Below are 15,208 nucleotides of genomic sequence, written 5' to 3' on the forward strand. Positions count from 1 at the left end.
AAAACACACAACTGATAGCAGCAAGTCATTCAAGGAAACAGACAGTGGAGCGAGGCTTCTACATAAAAACTACAGAAAGATGCTGATGTTAAAAGTGTGTTTGCACAACAAATGTTATGGCACTTTCATTCATATGGCAGCACATTTAAAATAAACTAAATGCTAAAAGCTATACGCTACTTTTGGATTCATTTTTGGATTCTGCGTACAAATGTGATTAATCGTGATTAATCAGGGAAATCATGTGATTCATTAGATTAAAAACTTTAATCGTTGCCCAGCCCTAATATTAACTATTGTGTTTTCATGTGGTGATAAACACTGATACTGTTAGTGATACAATTTCACCTTTAACTTTGGCAGTTCCATCATTCTTGATGTGATTAAGGTAGCAAAGTGATTTTATGCTGCTCAATTATTGTCTGTCACACTGACAAGAGTTAAAGCAATCCAATAAGATGTGAATACAGAACAGAGTTTATCAGAGTTTTTATCATCAGACGGTACAACATCATTTACATTTTAGTTGTTTCTTGCACAGACCAAACTTTAGCTGCATACATAAAATATGCATAGGAGCCTTAATGGGTTCTCTGCAGCATGCAGCCGAACGTAATCCATCTTAAAAATCTTTATTCATTGTGTTTGGCCCGGTCTTTGGTGTCTCTGAATCATGCCACTGGTAGTTTGTTGATCCTGATTCTCCTCAAGGCCACGATCGTATTTCTTACTTAAGCACTTGGAGGCTGAAACATGAATAAGATTCATATTGTATAAACACACACGTACACGTGGTGTTACATGCAAACCTTGGCCAACTCCCAGTGAGCCTAATTTACTGCCATTGTTTACGCACTCTTGCAATTGCTACTGTTGGACATTTCACTTTAATTATTGATGTAATTATTCTCAGTTTATTTTTGGATGTGACAGTGTGTTTTAATTAATGAAGGCCGTGCCCAACTTAAAGTTCCCCAGCTCTTTGAAAATGGAGCTCGTTTTATGCACATATGTGTAACATATAAACTCCAAAGATGGAACATTTACAGGGATAACAGACTTTTTTGCGGTGTTTAATGCAGGTGAGCCGCTGTGAGAAGTTTGGATACGGGGTGATGGTGACGCAGGTGGCAGCAACTGCTCCAGGGGTTGCTGCTCTGCACAGTTCAGGTACTAAAACACTAATTTGCCCAAACACTTGCCATCTGCGATACTTGAGGCGCATCTTGTAAGTTATTGTTTTGCAGGTGGTGTAAAGCGGCATTGAAGCAGCCCCTGGGGGAAATGTGTTAGTCAGATTGTTTGTGTCGGGATGAGAGGAAGAACAAAGAGCAAGATGAGGTGTTCATTGTCCACTTTTGTAAAGGCTGAGGCAATATTCGATATGAACAGCTGTTTGATGAGGAAAACGTCTTATTTAGGTGTTCAACAAATCAGTTACAACTTGGTGCTGGTTGGAAAAGACATCTGCAGATCATCAAGGAAATGCAGCATGTATAAAGTTTGTGTGTAAACTTCTGACTGATGAACCCACCGGCTTGATGTTGTGTGGCAGGTTTTGTCCGGACGCTGGTCGTAGAGCTGTGGTCTGCTCTCGAGTGCGGCAGTGATGATGTCAGAGCGGTCGGTCCCAGACCAACGCCCATGGACCCCATAGACAGGAGCTGCCTTAAGGTGAAACAACAGCTCAGGGTCCCTTAAAAAAAGCCCTCCACATGAGTTCAGCATACATGATTTCAAGAGTCACTCTGTTTTAAAATTGATTTAACTGGGACTCATTTTAGTTTATATTGTCCTCTTTCTTACAGCTATCAATTATTTCTTTAAAAGTTCACTGATTGTGTCAACTTTACTCTCTAAGGAACTGACAAACACCAGACTTTTTTTTTTAAACATCCGGCTATAGGATGTGTTGACATCTTGTGGTGAATCTCCTTTTCCCAGCCTCCCGACCCCCCCTTCAACCTTTCTGTGCGCGCTCCAGTCGTGCCACACAAATGCACAGCTAGCTGTTATAGCATTTTGCAGCTACCTAAGGCCAGTCCCATAAATATCTTGAACAATCTGAGCTGTGGGCTGCTCTTGGCTGCGTTAGCGCTTGTATTCTTATTTTAGCATTTCACTGCTAAAAAAAAAAAGCCAGAAATCAGAAATCATAGTGGACAAAGATCTGCTTTGTAAAGGAGTGAAACTAAGTGTTAAATGATAACTGCTCTGTGCAGCTTGTTCTTTGATGTGAAATCTGTTCTCCAGCCAGCCCGAGCTAGCTGTCAACCAGTTAGTATATGATCAATGCATAATTTTCAGAGCCTATGTGTTGTAAGCTTTTTAGAGGACTCCATATCTGTCCGTCTGCATTGAAAAAATGCCTGTCTGTGGAGGATAAATGCGCCATATATGGCTGCCTCCTTTAAGCTGTAAAACGGGCAGGAGAACTACAGAAACCAGTAAAAAATGTTAAAAACAAACATAAATATAAAGGCGAATAATGTCCAGGCCTTACTCTGGACTAGTTACATGGATGACATCATCATCAATAGATGTTAATTGCTCCTAAAAATGTACTTAACTTAAGTTCTGCAAACTGATAATGAATAAATATTTAAGCTGCTGATTTCTAGCCATAATCAGTAGATAAATAACACTTTTTAGGCCTGTGGATGTGTCTGTGTGTACATGATGATGAAGCTTTTTCACACTCAGTGAAACTTGCCAGGTTAATGTGGACAGTGGGTGAAGTGTGAACCCTGTCCTGTCACTGGTGACTTTAACGCCTGCCTTATCAGTGGCTCAGCTGCCTGGTTACATACTTCCTGTGACCAAGCGGGCACAGCCTTTCTACACCAAAATTTTGGCTTATTTGGTCCAAACTCATATGTTTTTCAAACTGAATATAACATCTCCTCAGAGAATTCGAGATGAGGCAGATTTAGACCTAAAATATTTCATCTATATTTTGGTAATTAGGAATTTTCTTTGAATGATTTTAAAAACTGTCTCGTGTGAGAGTGGACACCCTTAACTTCATCAATAATGAGAGCAGAAAGACTTCCAGTGCTTTAATATCCTGCAGACTGCTTCACATTTCTTCTCAGATGTGCGTAAATGTGTCATCTAATTGTGTGGGAGCGTGGTCATGAATTATCACCAAGGTTTATAAACAAATTCATGAATTAAATGATAATGATTAATGAACTTAATGAGAATAATTTGGTCACTCTGACTCAAAAACAGCTTTAAACTCAATTTAAAATGATCCTAGTTGTGATTAGTTTTGACCTATTTCTACTTGCTGTGCTTGTCTCTGTACTTTTACCGCTTTCTCCAACAGTTCCTTTATTTATTTGTCTTCATGTCCATCTCATCAGTCCTTCTCGTCTTTGGTCAACCTCCTGTCCTCTTCCCAATCGGTGTTGGAGCTTCTGGGCCGGCAGCCTTTAGCCAACAAGAGTGAATACAGCTTGAGGGAGATCCCAACCTCCATCCCTGTGAGTAGTTTTCACATCACCGGGGCCAGACTCTTGCAGTTCCTTTGTCCACCATGTGGGGGCATGTTTGCACTTTTCATCCCATGTTGAACCACCACCCACACTTGTTTTACATCACCACTAAACCCCCATTTCACAGAGGTTGATGTGCATTTTCCACCTTCCACATTGTACCTTTCCTCTCTGTTTTTATTTGGCACTTTAACAGCTGTATTCCTTTTCACAGCCTCTTATTTGCTCCACAGGATTTGATTGACAGGCTGATTGCTGTGAATTCAGATGTGAAGATCCATTCCCTGTTCCACTATGAGCAGTCTCACACATTCGGACTGAGGTGAGATTGATATTTTTTCCCCGTATAACTTAACATTTGAAGGCAGGCACATGATGCCGGCTTAGCACCTGGTGACTGCGCTCACACACTGCAGGCTCTCGCATTAGCATGCTCACATAGTTCTTTATACTTTGATTAGCCAGCGTTGAAAGGCTGATGAAAGGATTTCTCTGGATTAGATTGAAATAAGCTGAGCTCTGTGGGTATTTGTGAATAACAGATGCCCTCACAAGTGAGAGGACTTCTATGAGATTCTATAAAATGAAAACATTTCAGCTTTGATGAAGGACTGAAGTGAAAGCTGCATTTCTTACAGGCAGAGTAAGTCTTATCTTGAGGTGTTGGCATAAAGGAGATATTTAGTAATATGAGCAGAGTCTAGGAGGTTCTGTTTTCACATAAGCAGATGCTGGATGTGTCCTGGCTCTGTGCACAAGTGTCTGCTGTGCATTCCTCTGTATTTTGAAAAGCTCTCTGAATCACAATAGCTTCAGCTTGATTGGAGTCTTGCTGACTCTCTCTGTTTGTGCCCATCAGTCAGCCTTCTCCTATTAACATCCAGAAGCCGAGTGAAAGGAACATGATGCTCTGTTCATTTAGCACCCTGACTGACGGTTTAACTGACTCAGTCAGACTCTCCCTATAGGTCGCTAAATCTCGCTGTCATCAAGTCGAGTCCTACAATGTTTACACTTGAATCTAATTAAATCAAAGTAAAGTTGTTTCATTGTTTGTTTTCCATAAATAATGAACATTCAAAAAGTCATTTTTAGCCTAGATTGATTTTGCTGTAGGGTGCATGGTGGTATGTCTGGTTTGTCTCTATGTGGGCCTGTGATGGTCTGTCAAACTGTGTTATCTTTGCAGATTTTCAAAGATGCAACTAAAGAAATGGGAACAAATGATGTTTCTTAGTGACAGGCTGCTGGTAACAAAGTAAAGATGCAATTTGAGCTTAGTTGTCTTTTATATGTCGACACAACACTGGTTTATCCCCTGATTTATTTATTTTTTTTTATGCTTGAATGATTCATTCACGTGTTAGTGTTAAGTGGCAGTAGACGGAAAAAACTTCCTCTGAAAATGTTCAGGTACAAGGACTGGAGTGAAAATGAGTGAAAAAGCAGCCAATGTCCAAAGAAAATATTTAAAGACCTTCAGAAAGCCGGAGAACTGTTGCTCAAGACCATTTCAAAAGATTACAAGAAAGCCTTGGAAGCTAAATATAAAGAAAAGGAGGACGGCTCGGGACTTTTAAAGCATTACTGTATGTTCAACATCCCTTCCTTGTTCAGCTGCCCATAAACTAATCCACACAGAGCTTCTGTTCACAACACACCCACTTGAGCAATGTGAATTCAAACAGTTGAACCCAGAAGACTCATGAATAACACGTCATCACCCACAATGCAACAGTGGTTGTTTTCATTCGATTTTCTCATTATCCTTTGCCTGAAGGGATACGACTGCATGGTATATGGTTTGTGCTTTATTGATCCCAGAGGGGGGGAATTGCATCAGTGAGCAGCAGCTACACACACGGACACTTCACTGATTAATCAGCAATGCGTGATGGGGGGGGGCAACAAAGAAGGAGGAAGAAAGTGCAAAGATGGTTATGGATATTAGGCTTTTATTTAGATTTTCAGTGCAAGCGTGTATCTTATAAGGGTACAGTGTAGTATTTGCAGTATTTGGTATATAATCATGTCATATCAATAAAATCATTAAACTTGTGCTTGAAGTGCCTGACACCCCACTGCTGTCATCACATTTTCATGTCACGCCGCTGAAATTGGGTGTGTATCATTATAAAAGCTGGTGGAAGCTGCCAGAAAAGAGCTAATTAAAGTAAAGACGGGGTGGACACTGAGTGGATGTTTAAACTTCAACCACAGCTATTGAATTATATGGTTTGTACAGGTTTTATTGGTATATACCAGCAGTGGGATTTCTTTCTGGTCTGTGAAGTTCTTTTTTTTTTTTTATTGGTTTTAGTTTATAGGCTTATAGTGGACAATGGTGCCCCCTGCAGCGCAAAAACATGTACGTTTTATTTCTGTTTGTGCCTTACAGCAACATTTAGAGCTGTTTTAGCACCAGAATTTGTACATAAAAGTAAAGAAAAGAAGATAAGGAGAAATGATTCTGTGGTGTGAATAAAACCAGAGGACTGAGACCTCCACTGTTACCCACATTAGCAAACAGTTGCTACATTATTGCTATTTATTTAACAGTTCTGTAAAGTTTGTAATCACACATCTGGGTCTTACAAAAACAGTTTATTACAAGGGCTGGGCAACGATTAAAATGTTTAATCTAATTAATCACATGATTTCCCTGATTAATCGCGATTAATCGCATTTGTACGCAAAATCCAAAAATGAATTCAAAAGTAGTGTATAGCTTTTAGCACTTAATTTTATTTTAAATGTGCTGCCATATGAATGAAAGTGCCATAGCATTTGTTGTGCAAACACACTTTTAACATCAGCATCTTTCTGTAGTTTTTATGTAGAAGCCTCGCTCCACTGTCTGTTTCCTTGAATGACTTGCTGCTATCAGTTGTGTGTTTTGCCTTTAAGTGATATTTTAGACTGGAACTACTACGCTGAGAAGACAATTCAACTTGGCAGTGTTTACAGATGACTTTGGTTCTGTCGACTCCGCCGTCTGGAAGAACTTTAAAATGAAAATGGCCGAGTAAAAGTTCCGTACCCTTCTCCATGTTTGGTGGATCCGCCGATTACTTTCTTTTCCGGTTCTGCAGCAGTCAGCAACAGACTTTTACAAAATAAAAGCCTGTGAGCAGCAGACTTTTACAAAATAAAATAAATAATAAAACCTGCGCTAATGCGCGATAAAATATTTATCAGCGTTAAATAATTAACGCGATAATAACGAGTTAACTCGCTCAGCCCTATTTATTACTTCAGGAGTCAAACAAACTAATGCCATTATTCTACACAATGTATGACAAAGCTGTCAGAGATGTCAGAGTGGGAGAATAATTCAAAAACATGACTCAAAGTGCTCAGTTCTTGTATCTGTCGGACTGTATCTCAGTGCTCTGTCACTGTCAGTCCCTCATTCTCGTACAGCGGTGTCATGGCAGCCTGATACAGATGAAGACGTACAGTAGAAACAGCTTTCTGCCATCAATCTTACACAGTTCTGCTGGCCTCTGCATCCCAGTACCACTCCTCTGGTTTACCTCACCCTGACAGATGATATTTCTCCTGATCCTGGTTCTTTTTCAGGCCTTTCAGGCTCCTAGTTATAAGATTATGCATTTAAATATTTACTACTTCTTCTTCTTCTTCTTCTTTCTGCCTGTTACTCAACTTCAAGTCACTCAGTTTGTTAAATTGCAAAGTTCAGTAAAGACAGACTGATTGTAGAAATAGATGTGAATGTCTTTTACATTAAACATTTCAGGATTCTTTAATATTCTACATTTAGTTTTAGTTTGTCACTCATAGAGGAAATCTCCCAAAGCATCTGATCTTGGTTAGATGGATACATTCCAATTTTTTTCTCTGACTTTCAGTAAGAAAACGAATAACTTCCTTTCAAAAATTCAGATCAAGCATGGTGTTTACTGCGAAAAGCCCAAAATGTTCGCAATCCTTTGTTGGCATTGTTCAAATATTAAGAATAAATCCACTCATCTTGTACTGGTCTACCTTCAGGTCAAACAATTTCTCATTATATGCTTTAGTCTTGTTTTTAATAACATAGAAACAATAAAGAAACTTTTATTATTAAATCCAAAAATAGCAGTGCAATAACATCCTTGTATTTGCTGTCGTATAAGCTGACCCATGATTAGAGGCACCCGCTGGCGTTGCAACAGATCCAAGTAACTCCTGCAGATTTAGCACATGCAGGATTTCTGTACTTTGCACTAAAGTTGGTTAAAGAAGAACTAATTACTCAAAAGCAGACAATCTTCTGAAAGAATGGCTTTTTTGATTAAAAGATTGTCCTCAGTATATGATGCTCCTTGTTAAATAAATGGCACCAAAAAGTGGTGAGAAGAACACATTTAAAGGATAGTTTTTGCTCCGAGCTCGACGTTAGCAGCAGAAAATACTTTCTCTTCTTTCTCGTTCTCCACAGCATTCTTTATGTGTCCTGGTGAATGCATTCATGAGCTTTATTAATGGTTTGAGTGTGTGTTGCCCTTTGAATAGGAGACAGAAACTTGACTTCACCTGCGGTCCAAAACAGACACATTACCGCCTGGTGTGATTATGAGACCACAGCAGATGAGGGAATGGGGGCCCCAGCCTCATAATGTGCTCAGGTGCTCATATATCACGTATGCCACATAATGAATAATAGATTACAGCTCCAGGTTGTTCTGTCGGAATGTGTTTTTCTTCTCTTGAACGTGTGCTTCCTGTAATGGAACTTAGACAAAGCAATTTGTGTTGTGTTATCAAAATATGCTCTTTGGTGTATTTTCCCCTTCTCCGACACAATGTATTTGTGCTGTGGGAATAACTCTGGTGTCACTGAACACTGTAAAATGAATCTTTGGCACCCTGATCCACCATTAAAACCAGGCTCATGTTATTGTTACCCAGTATTTTCTGAAACAGCTGGTTGCTGCTGGTTTTAGCAAACCTTAATGATGCATTTCTCACCTGTGGATTTTTACAAATTTAGACCCTAACCCTGAAAAAACCCAAATACGAAGCCTGTATTGTTGTAGATTCTCAGCATCGAGGTCCTGGTGATTCAGAGTGATTGAAAATAAGGCAACCAGACTTCTCTTGACTGGTGGGGAACTGAAGAGGCCTTTTGGATGGAGGTGAAACGTGCCTGTGGGAGCTCTCTGCCCTTCAAACGCCATGTTCAAACGCCACGACACAAATGCACCTCGGAAGTCTGCTCACAACAGAAGCATCGGCAGATAATCTATTTTGTAGTACGCAGTCTACTGCAGCCTTCATGGAGAGTTTTATGGGTTTTGAAAGCTGAAGTAAACTGTTTACTGGTTAGTAGTGTTTAGTGCTTAATGGAATCCAAGGTTATAAATGCAGCTTTTATGACTTTACCAAAGATTCAGACTTCTTTAGCTGAGAAAGGGATGCTGAATGTTTTATGAGTGAAAGGAACCAGACTCAGTGGTTGTTTCTCACCTTGTAAGGTGCAGCTGTTCGTTGTTCCCAGTTCAGTTGCTTTGGGAATGTGACGCTTTCTTCCATGTTTTCATGCTGATTCACCAGATTAATCATACCTCATCAGTTTCCATCATCCCATTTTTTTTTGTTACTTTAGATCGTTTCACATTTGGCTCATGCAGTTCTAGCCCAGACTTGTACTACACTCCAAGAGCACATCACAACTCCCGTCTCCTTAGCGTTTAAAAGTCTGTAAGTCTTGTCATTACCACGTTCCTTGCAGGCCTAATCACTATTGTCGAGCAAACACGCATTCCTGAAGTACACCCCCGTGGAAAAAGACTGGAAAATCTCCCCCTCTCTTTATATTCATAAGCTAATGAGGACTAAAATCCCTCAGCCTTTCCCCATCTTGCCAAAAGCCTCTTTGTTGTCATGGCAACCCTGTTTCATCCCCATGATTTCCCCTGTCTGAGTTATTCGGATGCCTTTGTTCTGCCCTCTGTTTCTGACGGCTATGAACACGTGTAGTTAATGCGCCGCTGGAGAGCTTGACTCCCTTCCCTCTGATGTGATTATATTTTAGCTCAATACACATTATTATTTCTATCATGACCATAACACTGACAATATTTTTGTGTCGACGGATTATCCAGAGGTTGAATCGAAGAAGTTTTTCCACCGACAGCACAGTTCAGAAACACATCACCTCCGTAACTGAAATAAAGATGAACATCTCAGGTTTTTTTGTATTGTGGTATCAGAGAAGCCCAAAGATGGAATATAATGTTTTTTCCCTTTACAGTAAAGTGTTATTTTGACTTATTAGCTTATTCGCTTGTGCAGCTCATTTGATGAAGGACGATTTATTCTGTACGTGTGAATAACTAAAACCTTTCATTCATTTCAGGGACGAGCTCGTCTTCGTTGTTGTAGATTGCCAGAAATTAATGATCAAGATGCATTCATGCAGTTAGTCAGCATATAAAAAAATGCTGCGTTATGGCTTAGTTTTTGTTAAATAAATAGATAATATAATGTAACGTGCCATATGTTGTGAAACTGAGCTCGTTTATTAGGTAAAGTCAAAGATTTTAAACTTTTTCACTCCTGAAAATGTTGATTTTCTACATTTTTTGGGTTCTTTTGACACCCATAAAGAGTAACCGTCATATGCATGACTAATCAATCTTTGGCATGTTCATCAGACATACTGCCAAAGTCATTACTCCAGGTTTGATGTAATTGGATTATTCGGGGTTCTTGGGATGTGTGTGGACCTTCATCAAGGAAGTAATCATCCGTTATAAATGGGTACTTTAACGCAAGCGCGTCTTTCAACATTAAACAAAGTGATTAGTCCCGTTCAGCCTGTACTACAACAATATCTCAAGCTCTGAACTGAGATCATTTGAACGTTGTCAGAGATCTGTCTGTGGTGGAAAGTAAGAAGGAGTCTGATTTTCAAAAAGCACAAAAAAGTATGAAGTAACGCAGATTAATCGGAGACGCCATTCAGTCACTCTTGATCTTTCCAAACTGCAATTGTCACCAAATTACAGGGTGATGCCCCACTGCTTCACTCTGTGCTGTTAATTAGCTTTTATAAAGGCTACCCACATCTGAGTGTTTGGTTTCCTTTGAAACTAATTACATTGTCTTAATTGTGCTAGTCATGCTTTTGTGATTGTGTGTTCCCAGAAATGTCTTGTAGGCTTCATATGTCAACATAGAAGCAGTGTACAGGAGGGGCCAGGCTTTTTAACTGTGACTGCTGAGTTCTTCTCAAATTGATTGATTGATTCTTTTTTTTTTATTTATTTAGTCATTTATTTATTATTATCTATCCATCTATCCATCCATTATCTGCCGCTGGTCCGGGGATCGGGTCGCGGGGGCAGCAGCTTGAGCAGAGAGACCTAGACGTCCCTGTCCCCGGCCACTTCCTCCAGCTCTTCTGGGGGGACCCCGAGGCGTTCCCAGGCCAGCCGAGAGACATAGTCTCTCCAACGTGTCCTGGGTCTTCCCCGGGGCCTCCTCCCAGTGGGACGGGCCCGGAACACCTCACCAGGGAGGCCTCCAGGAGGCATCCTAACCAGATGCCCGAGCCACCTCATCTGACTCCTCTCGATGCGGAGGAGCAGCGGTTCTACTCCGAGCCCTTCCCGGATGACCGAGCTTCTCACCCTATCTCTAAGGGAGAGCCCAGACACCCTGCGGAGGAAACTCATTTCGGCCGCTTGTATTCGCGATCTCGTTCTTTCGGTCACTACCCACAGCTCGTGACCATAGGTGAGGGTAGGAACATAGATTGACCGGTAAATCGAGAGCTTCGCCTTCTGGCTCAGCTCCTTCTTCACCACGACGGGCCGGTGCAGAGCCCGCATCACTGCAGACGCCGCACCGATCCGCCTGTCAATCTCCTGCTCCATTCGTCCCTCACTCGTGAACAAGACCCCGAGATACTTGAACTCCTCCACTTGGGGAAGGATCTCATTCCCGACCCGTAGAGGGCATTCCACCCTTTTCCGGCCGAAGACCATGGTCTCGGATTTGGAGGTGCTGATTCTCATCCCAGCCGCTTCACACTCGGCTGCGAACCGCTCCAGTGAGAGCTGAAGGTCACGGCCCAACGACGCCAACAGAACCGCATTGTCCGCCAAAAGCAGACCCGATTCTGAGGTCGCCAAACCGGACCCCCTCAACGCCCTGGCTGCGCCTAGAAATTCTGTCCATAAAAATTATGAACAGAATCGGTGACAAAGGGCAGCCCTGACGGAGTCCAACCCTCACAGGAAACATGTCCGACTTACTGCAATGCAGACCAAACTCTGACACCGGTCATACAGAGACCGAACAGCCCATATCAAGGGGTCCGGCACTCCATACTCCCGGAGCACCCCCCACAAGAGTCCCCGAGGGACACGGTCGAACGCCTTCTCCAAGTCCACAAAACACATGTAGACCGGTTGGGCGAACTCCCATGCTCCCTCCAGGATCCTGCCGAGGGTATAGAGCTGGTCCACTGTTCCACGGCCAGGACGAAAACCACACTGCACCTCCTGAATCCGAGATTCGACTATCCGGCGGATCCTCCTCTCCAGCACCCCCGAATAGACCTTACCAGGGAGGCTGAGGAGTGTGATCCCCCTATAGTTGGAACACACCCTCCGGTCCCCCTTTTTAAAGAGGGGGACCACCACCCCGATCTGCCAGTCCAGAGGCACTGCCCCTGATGTCCACGCGATGCTGCAGAGGCGTGTCAACCAAGACAGCCCCACAACATCCAGAGCCTTGAGGAACTCAGGACGGGCCTCATCCACCCCCGGGGCCTTGCCACCGAGGAGTTTTTTTATCATTATTATTATTATTATATTAGAATTGATATTATTATTATTGTTTAGGGCTGTCGCGATAACCGCAAAATGCAATCACCGCGGTGCTGAGAGGACCTCCGCGGTGCGTGTCCAGGCCACCGCCCCCACCGCACGTCCCCTTGCACGCGCAGAACAACTCGAGAAACTAAAATAGTTTTTAAGACTGCACAGTAGATGCAAAGCGACTGACAGAACTGATACTCTTTTTAAGCCAGCACAGTAATAATGATGCATTGTATATTCCCCGCAAGGCAGGAGAAACACATTAACACAGCGAGGTGCCGCGTTTCTGTCGTCATCTTTGCATATAGGCACCGCACACGCACACATGTCTGCATGCTACTCGTTGTGGTCTCATTCTCCCTCAGCAGCTGATATTACAAGAATATGCCTACTCAGTGTCGAAGCAATAGAAGTTAAAATAAAATGCAGTGGCCTACCTTTATCTCAGCTTTACTCCTCTGCCTAGTCCGGACACTTTATGGCTTTGAATCTTCCCTTATGATCCATGTTTAATGTTGTAAATGCGACCGTCTAATATCAACAATAAACTAGCTTCCACAGAACCACAGCTTGGTGTGCACATTTGCTGTTGGGAAATACCTGATCATTTCAACAAAACTGTGTAGGTGAAACTATTTATATATTAAAAAAAAAAAAAAACATTTGAAAAATGTGCCGTGCCAGAAATAAGCTCTAACAACTTCGCAGAAACAGTTAAAGTTCAGCTTGGGTTGGTTGGTCGGCGGCAGTCTGTTTAAAAAAACTGTATCCCGGACACTGCTGCGCTGATCTGCTTCGTTTTTCTCCGTCATTACTAAACGAAACGTGCGCAGGTCTGCAACAATGTTGCAGAACTGGGGTATGCGCTGCTTGATCTCCGCTATATTGGTCTGTGAGCAAGTAAATGACAGGCAAAGCAAAGTGAAATGTCAGAATCGCTGGGAAAAAAGACGGATTATGCGCTCGATTTTCATCTAACATTGCGTGTCGTGGAAAGTAGCCTAATGAACAAAAATGCGATATCACCGCATACCGTGCTGTTGAGCGGCTATGAGTCACCGCGGTGGGAATTCCCTCACCGCGACAGCCCTATTATTTTTGTTGCTAATATACAATCATTGTAAATATTTATAATTTTTTTGAGCTACTTGACTAATTTGAATTTCCCCTATTGGGGGATGAATAAAGTATTTTTCTATTCTATTTCTATATTAGGGTCAAATTTGTAGAAACAAACACATCAAATTTGGTTGCGTCACAGGTTGCTGCATATTGTTATTATGTATAACAAAGGGAAAAAACATTATATGTATCAATGAAATGATTTGTTTTAATCTCGTTGACGGACCGTCAATTGTATCGTTCAACCGTTTTTTCTTTGAGCTTCTCGTTAGCTTAATGTTTTGGACAAAGCTGCTGTAAAATACGACCTTCTGGGGATTTGTAACTTTTAAACTCGAGCAAAGTTCAATGTTCACCCACTCAGTCCAAAATACCTTTTTATGTAAGAAGTATTAGAAAATAAGAATTGGTGTAGTCCAGCCCAGCTCTGTGTTGTTTAGCTCATTCTTTCTACCAGAGAAAACTAGATTAGTTTGATAATCTGTCATTGCTCTCCTTTCCTGTCTCCATCTCTTCCCTAGCAGATTTGATCATTTTTGATCTCAAACTAAATAAACGCTAACCAGTCAAAAAGGTGTAAACCTTACAAGGTTTAAACATGCAGCGCTATACATACAGACTAAAAGTTTTAAATATACCAGAGCTATTATTTGTTGCATGTCTGCCTCCTTTATCAAACACTTTGGTTGCAATTAGCACGAATTCTGGTTAAATATTTGATCAAATTTCTTGGCACAATTTGTAAAGTTCAGTTCATTCTGCTAAATTATTTGATTTCCTGGCAAAGACCCAGCTTATAAGCACAAGCGAAGCAGTTGGACCGCGAGTTCAGAAGATTGCTATACTGATAAAAATCCTTGTTTGGAAACCGCCTCACTTAAGCTTTTAAACTACATATTTCAAAATCAAGTCAACACAAGTCAGTCAAACTATATGCCATAAATCCAAATCAAATTTATTTGTAGCACAATTCAAAGTGCTTTACACAAAATAAAAGCATTGCAGCAGGGAGTGTAAGAAGCATTAAAAATACATAAAAGAATATAAAGAGAAACGAATAAAATAATTTAAATGAATTTAAAACCAAAGCAACAGTCCAGATAAGTTCAAAGATATCGTGCAGATTTCATGCATAGACACATGAGAACAGAAATGTCTTTAACCTGGATTTAAAAATGTCTCCATTTGGTGAAAGTTTAATCTCCACTGGCAGTTTGTTCCACTTGTTGGCAGCATAACAGCTAAATGCTGCTTCTCCATGTTTAGTCTGGACTCTGGACTGGACCAGCTGACCAGAGTCCTTGGATCTAAGAGCTCTGCTGGCTTTATATTCTCTGAACAGATCACAGATGTATGCTGGGCCTAAACCGTTCTGGAATACTTATAAAGAGGATGAGTGGACTGCATACAAGCATGCATCGATGTTACTCGAGTACATTTCAGAAGCTCCTTTAAAGACTGAATTTTATTTTATCCTTTTTTTGGGTTGAAAGATATACTTTGAAGGGACGTTCTGCCTTAGAGAAGAACAATAGTTCAAACAACGGAACAATTTAAAGCCCAGTTTGGTCATGATATTTATATCAATGAGTGTATATTTAGATTTTTTGAGGAAGTAGGAGGTTGTTGGGAAACTGCCCTGGATGGACCAAAAAAACCTACAGAAAACTGAAGTTGCTTTTTAGAACAGAGCACAGAACTGGACAGTTTGTGTTCATCCCACCTTTTTAAAGAGAAAAAAGGCATCTTTAA

General features: G+C 41.3%; 1 protein-coding gene across 2 annotated transcripts in view; it reads left to right on the plus strand.

The window, feature by feature from the left end:
- tbc1d32 (TBC1 domain family, member 32) overlaps positions 1-15,208 on the plus strand; it is a 76,025-nt gene that overhangs the window by 18,865 nt on the left and 41,952 nt on the right. For both annotated transcript variants that reach the window (XM_075459407.1, XM_075459406.1), the window contains exons 21-24: positions 1,083-1,170; positions 1,556-1,674; positions 3,369-3,488; positions 3,734-3,822. In XM_075459407.1, the coding sequence (XP_075315522.1) occupies positions 1,083-1,170; positions 1,556-1,674; positions 3,369-3,488; positions 3,734-3,822 (416 nt within the window). The remainder of the gene's footprint in view (positions 1-1,082; positions 1,171-1,555; positions 1,675-3,368; positions 3,489-3,733; positions 3,823-15,208) is intronic.

The sequence above is a fragment of the Odontesthes bonariensis genome, chromosome 24 (assembly GCF_027942865.1).
Source record: "Odontesthes bonariensis isolate fOdoBon6 chromosome 24, fOdoBon6.hap1, whole genome shotgun sequence".
Lineage (NCBI taxonomy): Eukaryota > Metazoa > Chordata > Actinopteri > Atheriniformes > Atherinopsidae > Odontesthes > Odontesthes bonariensis.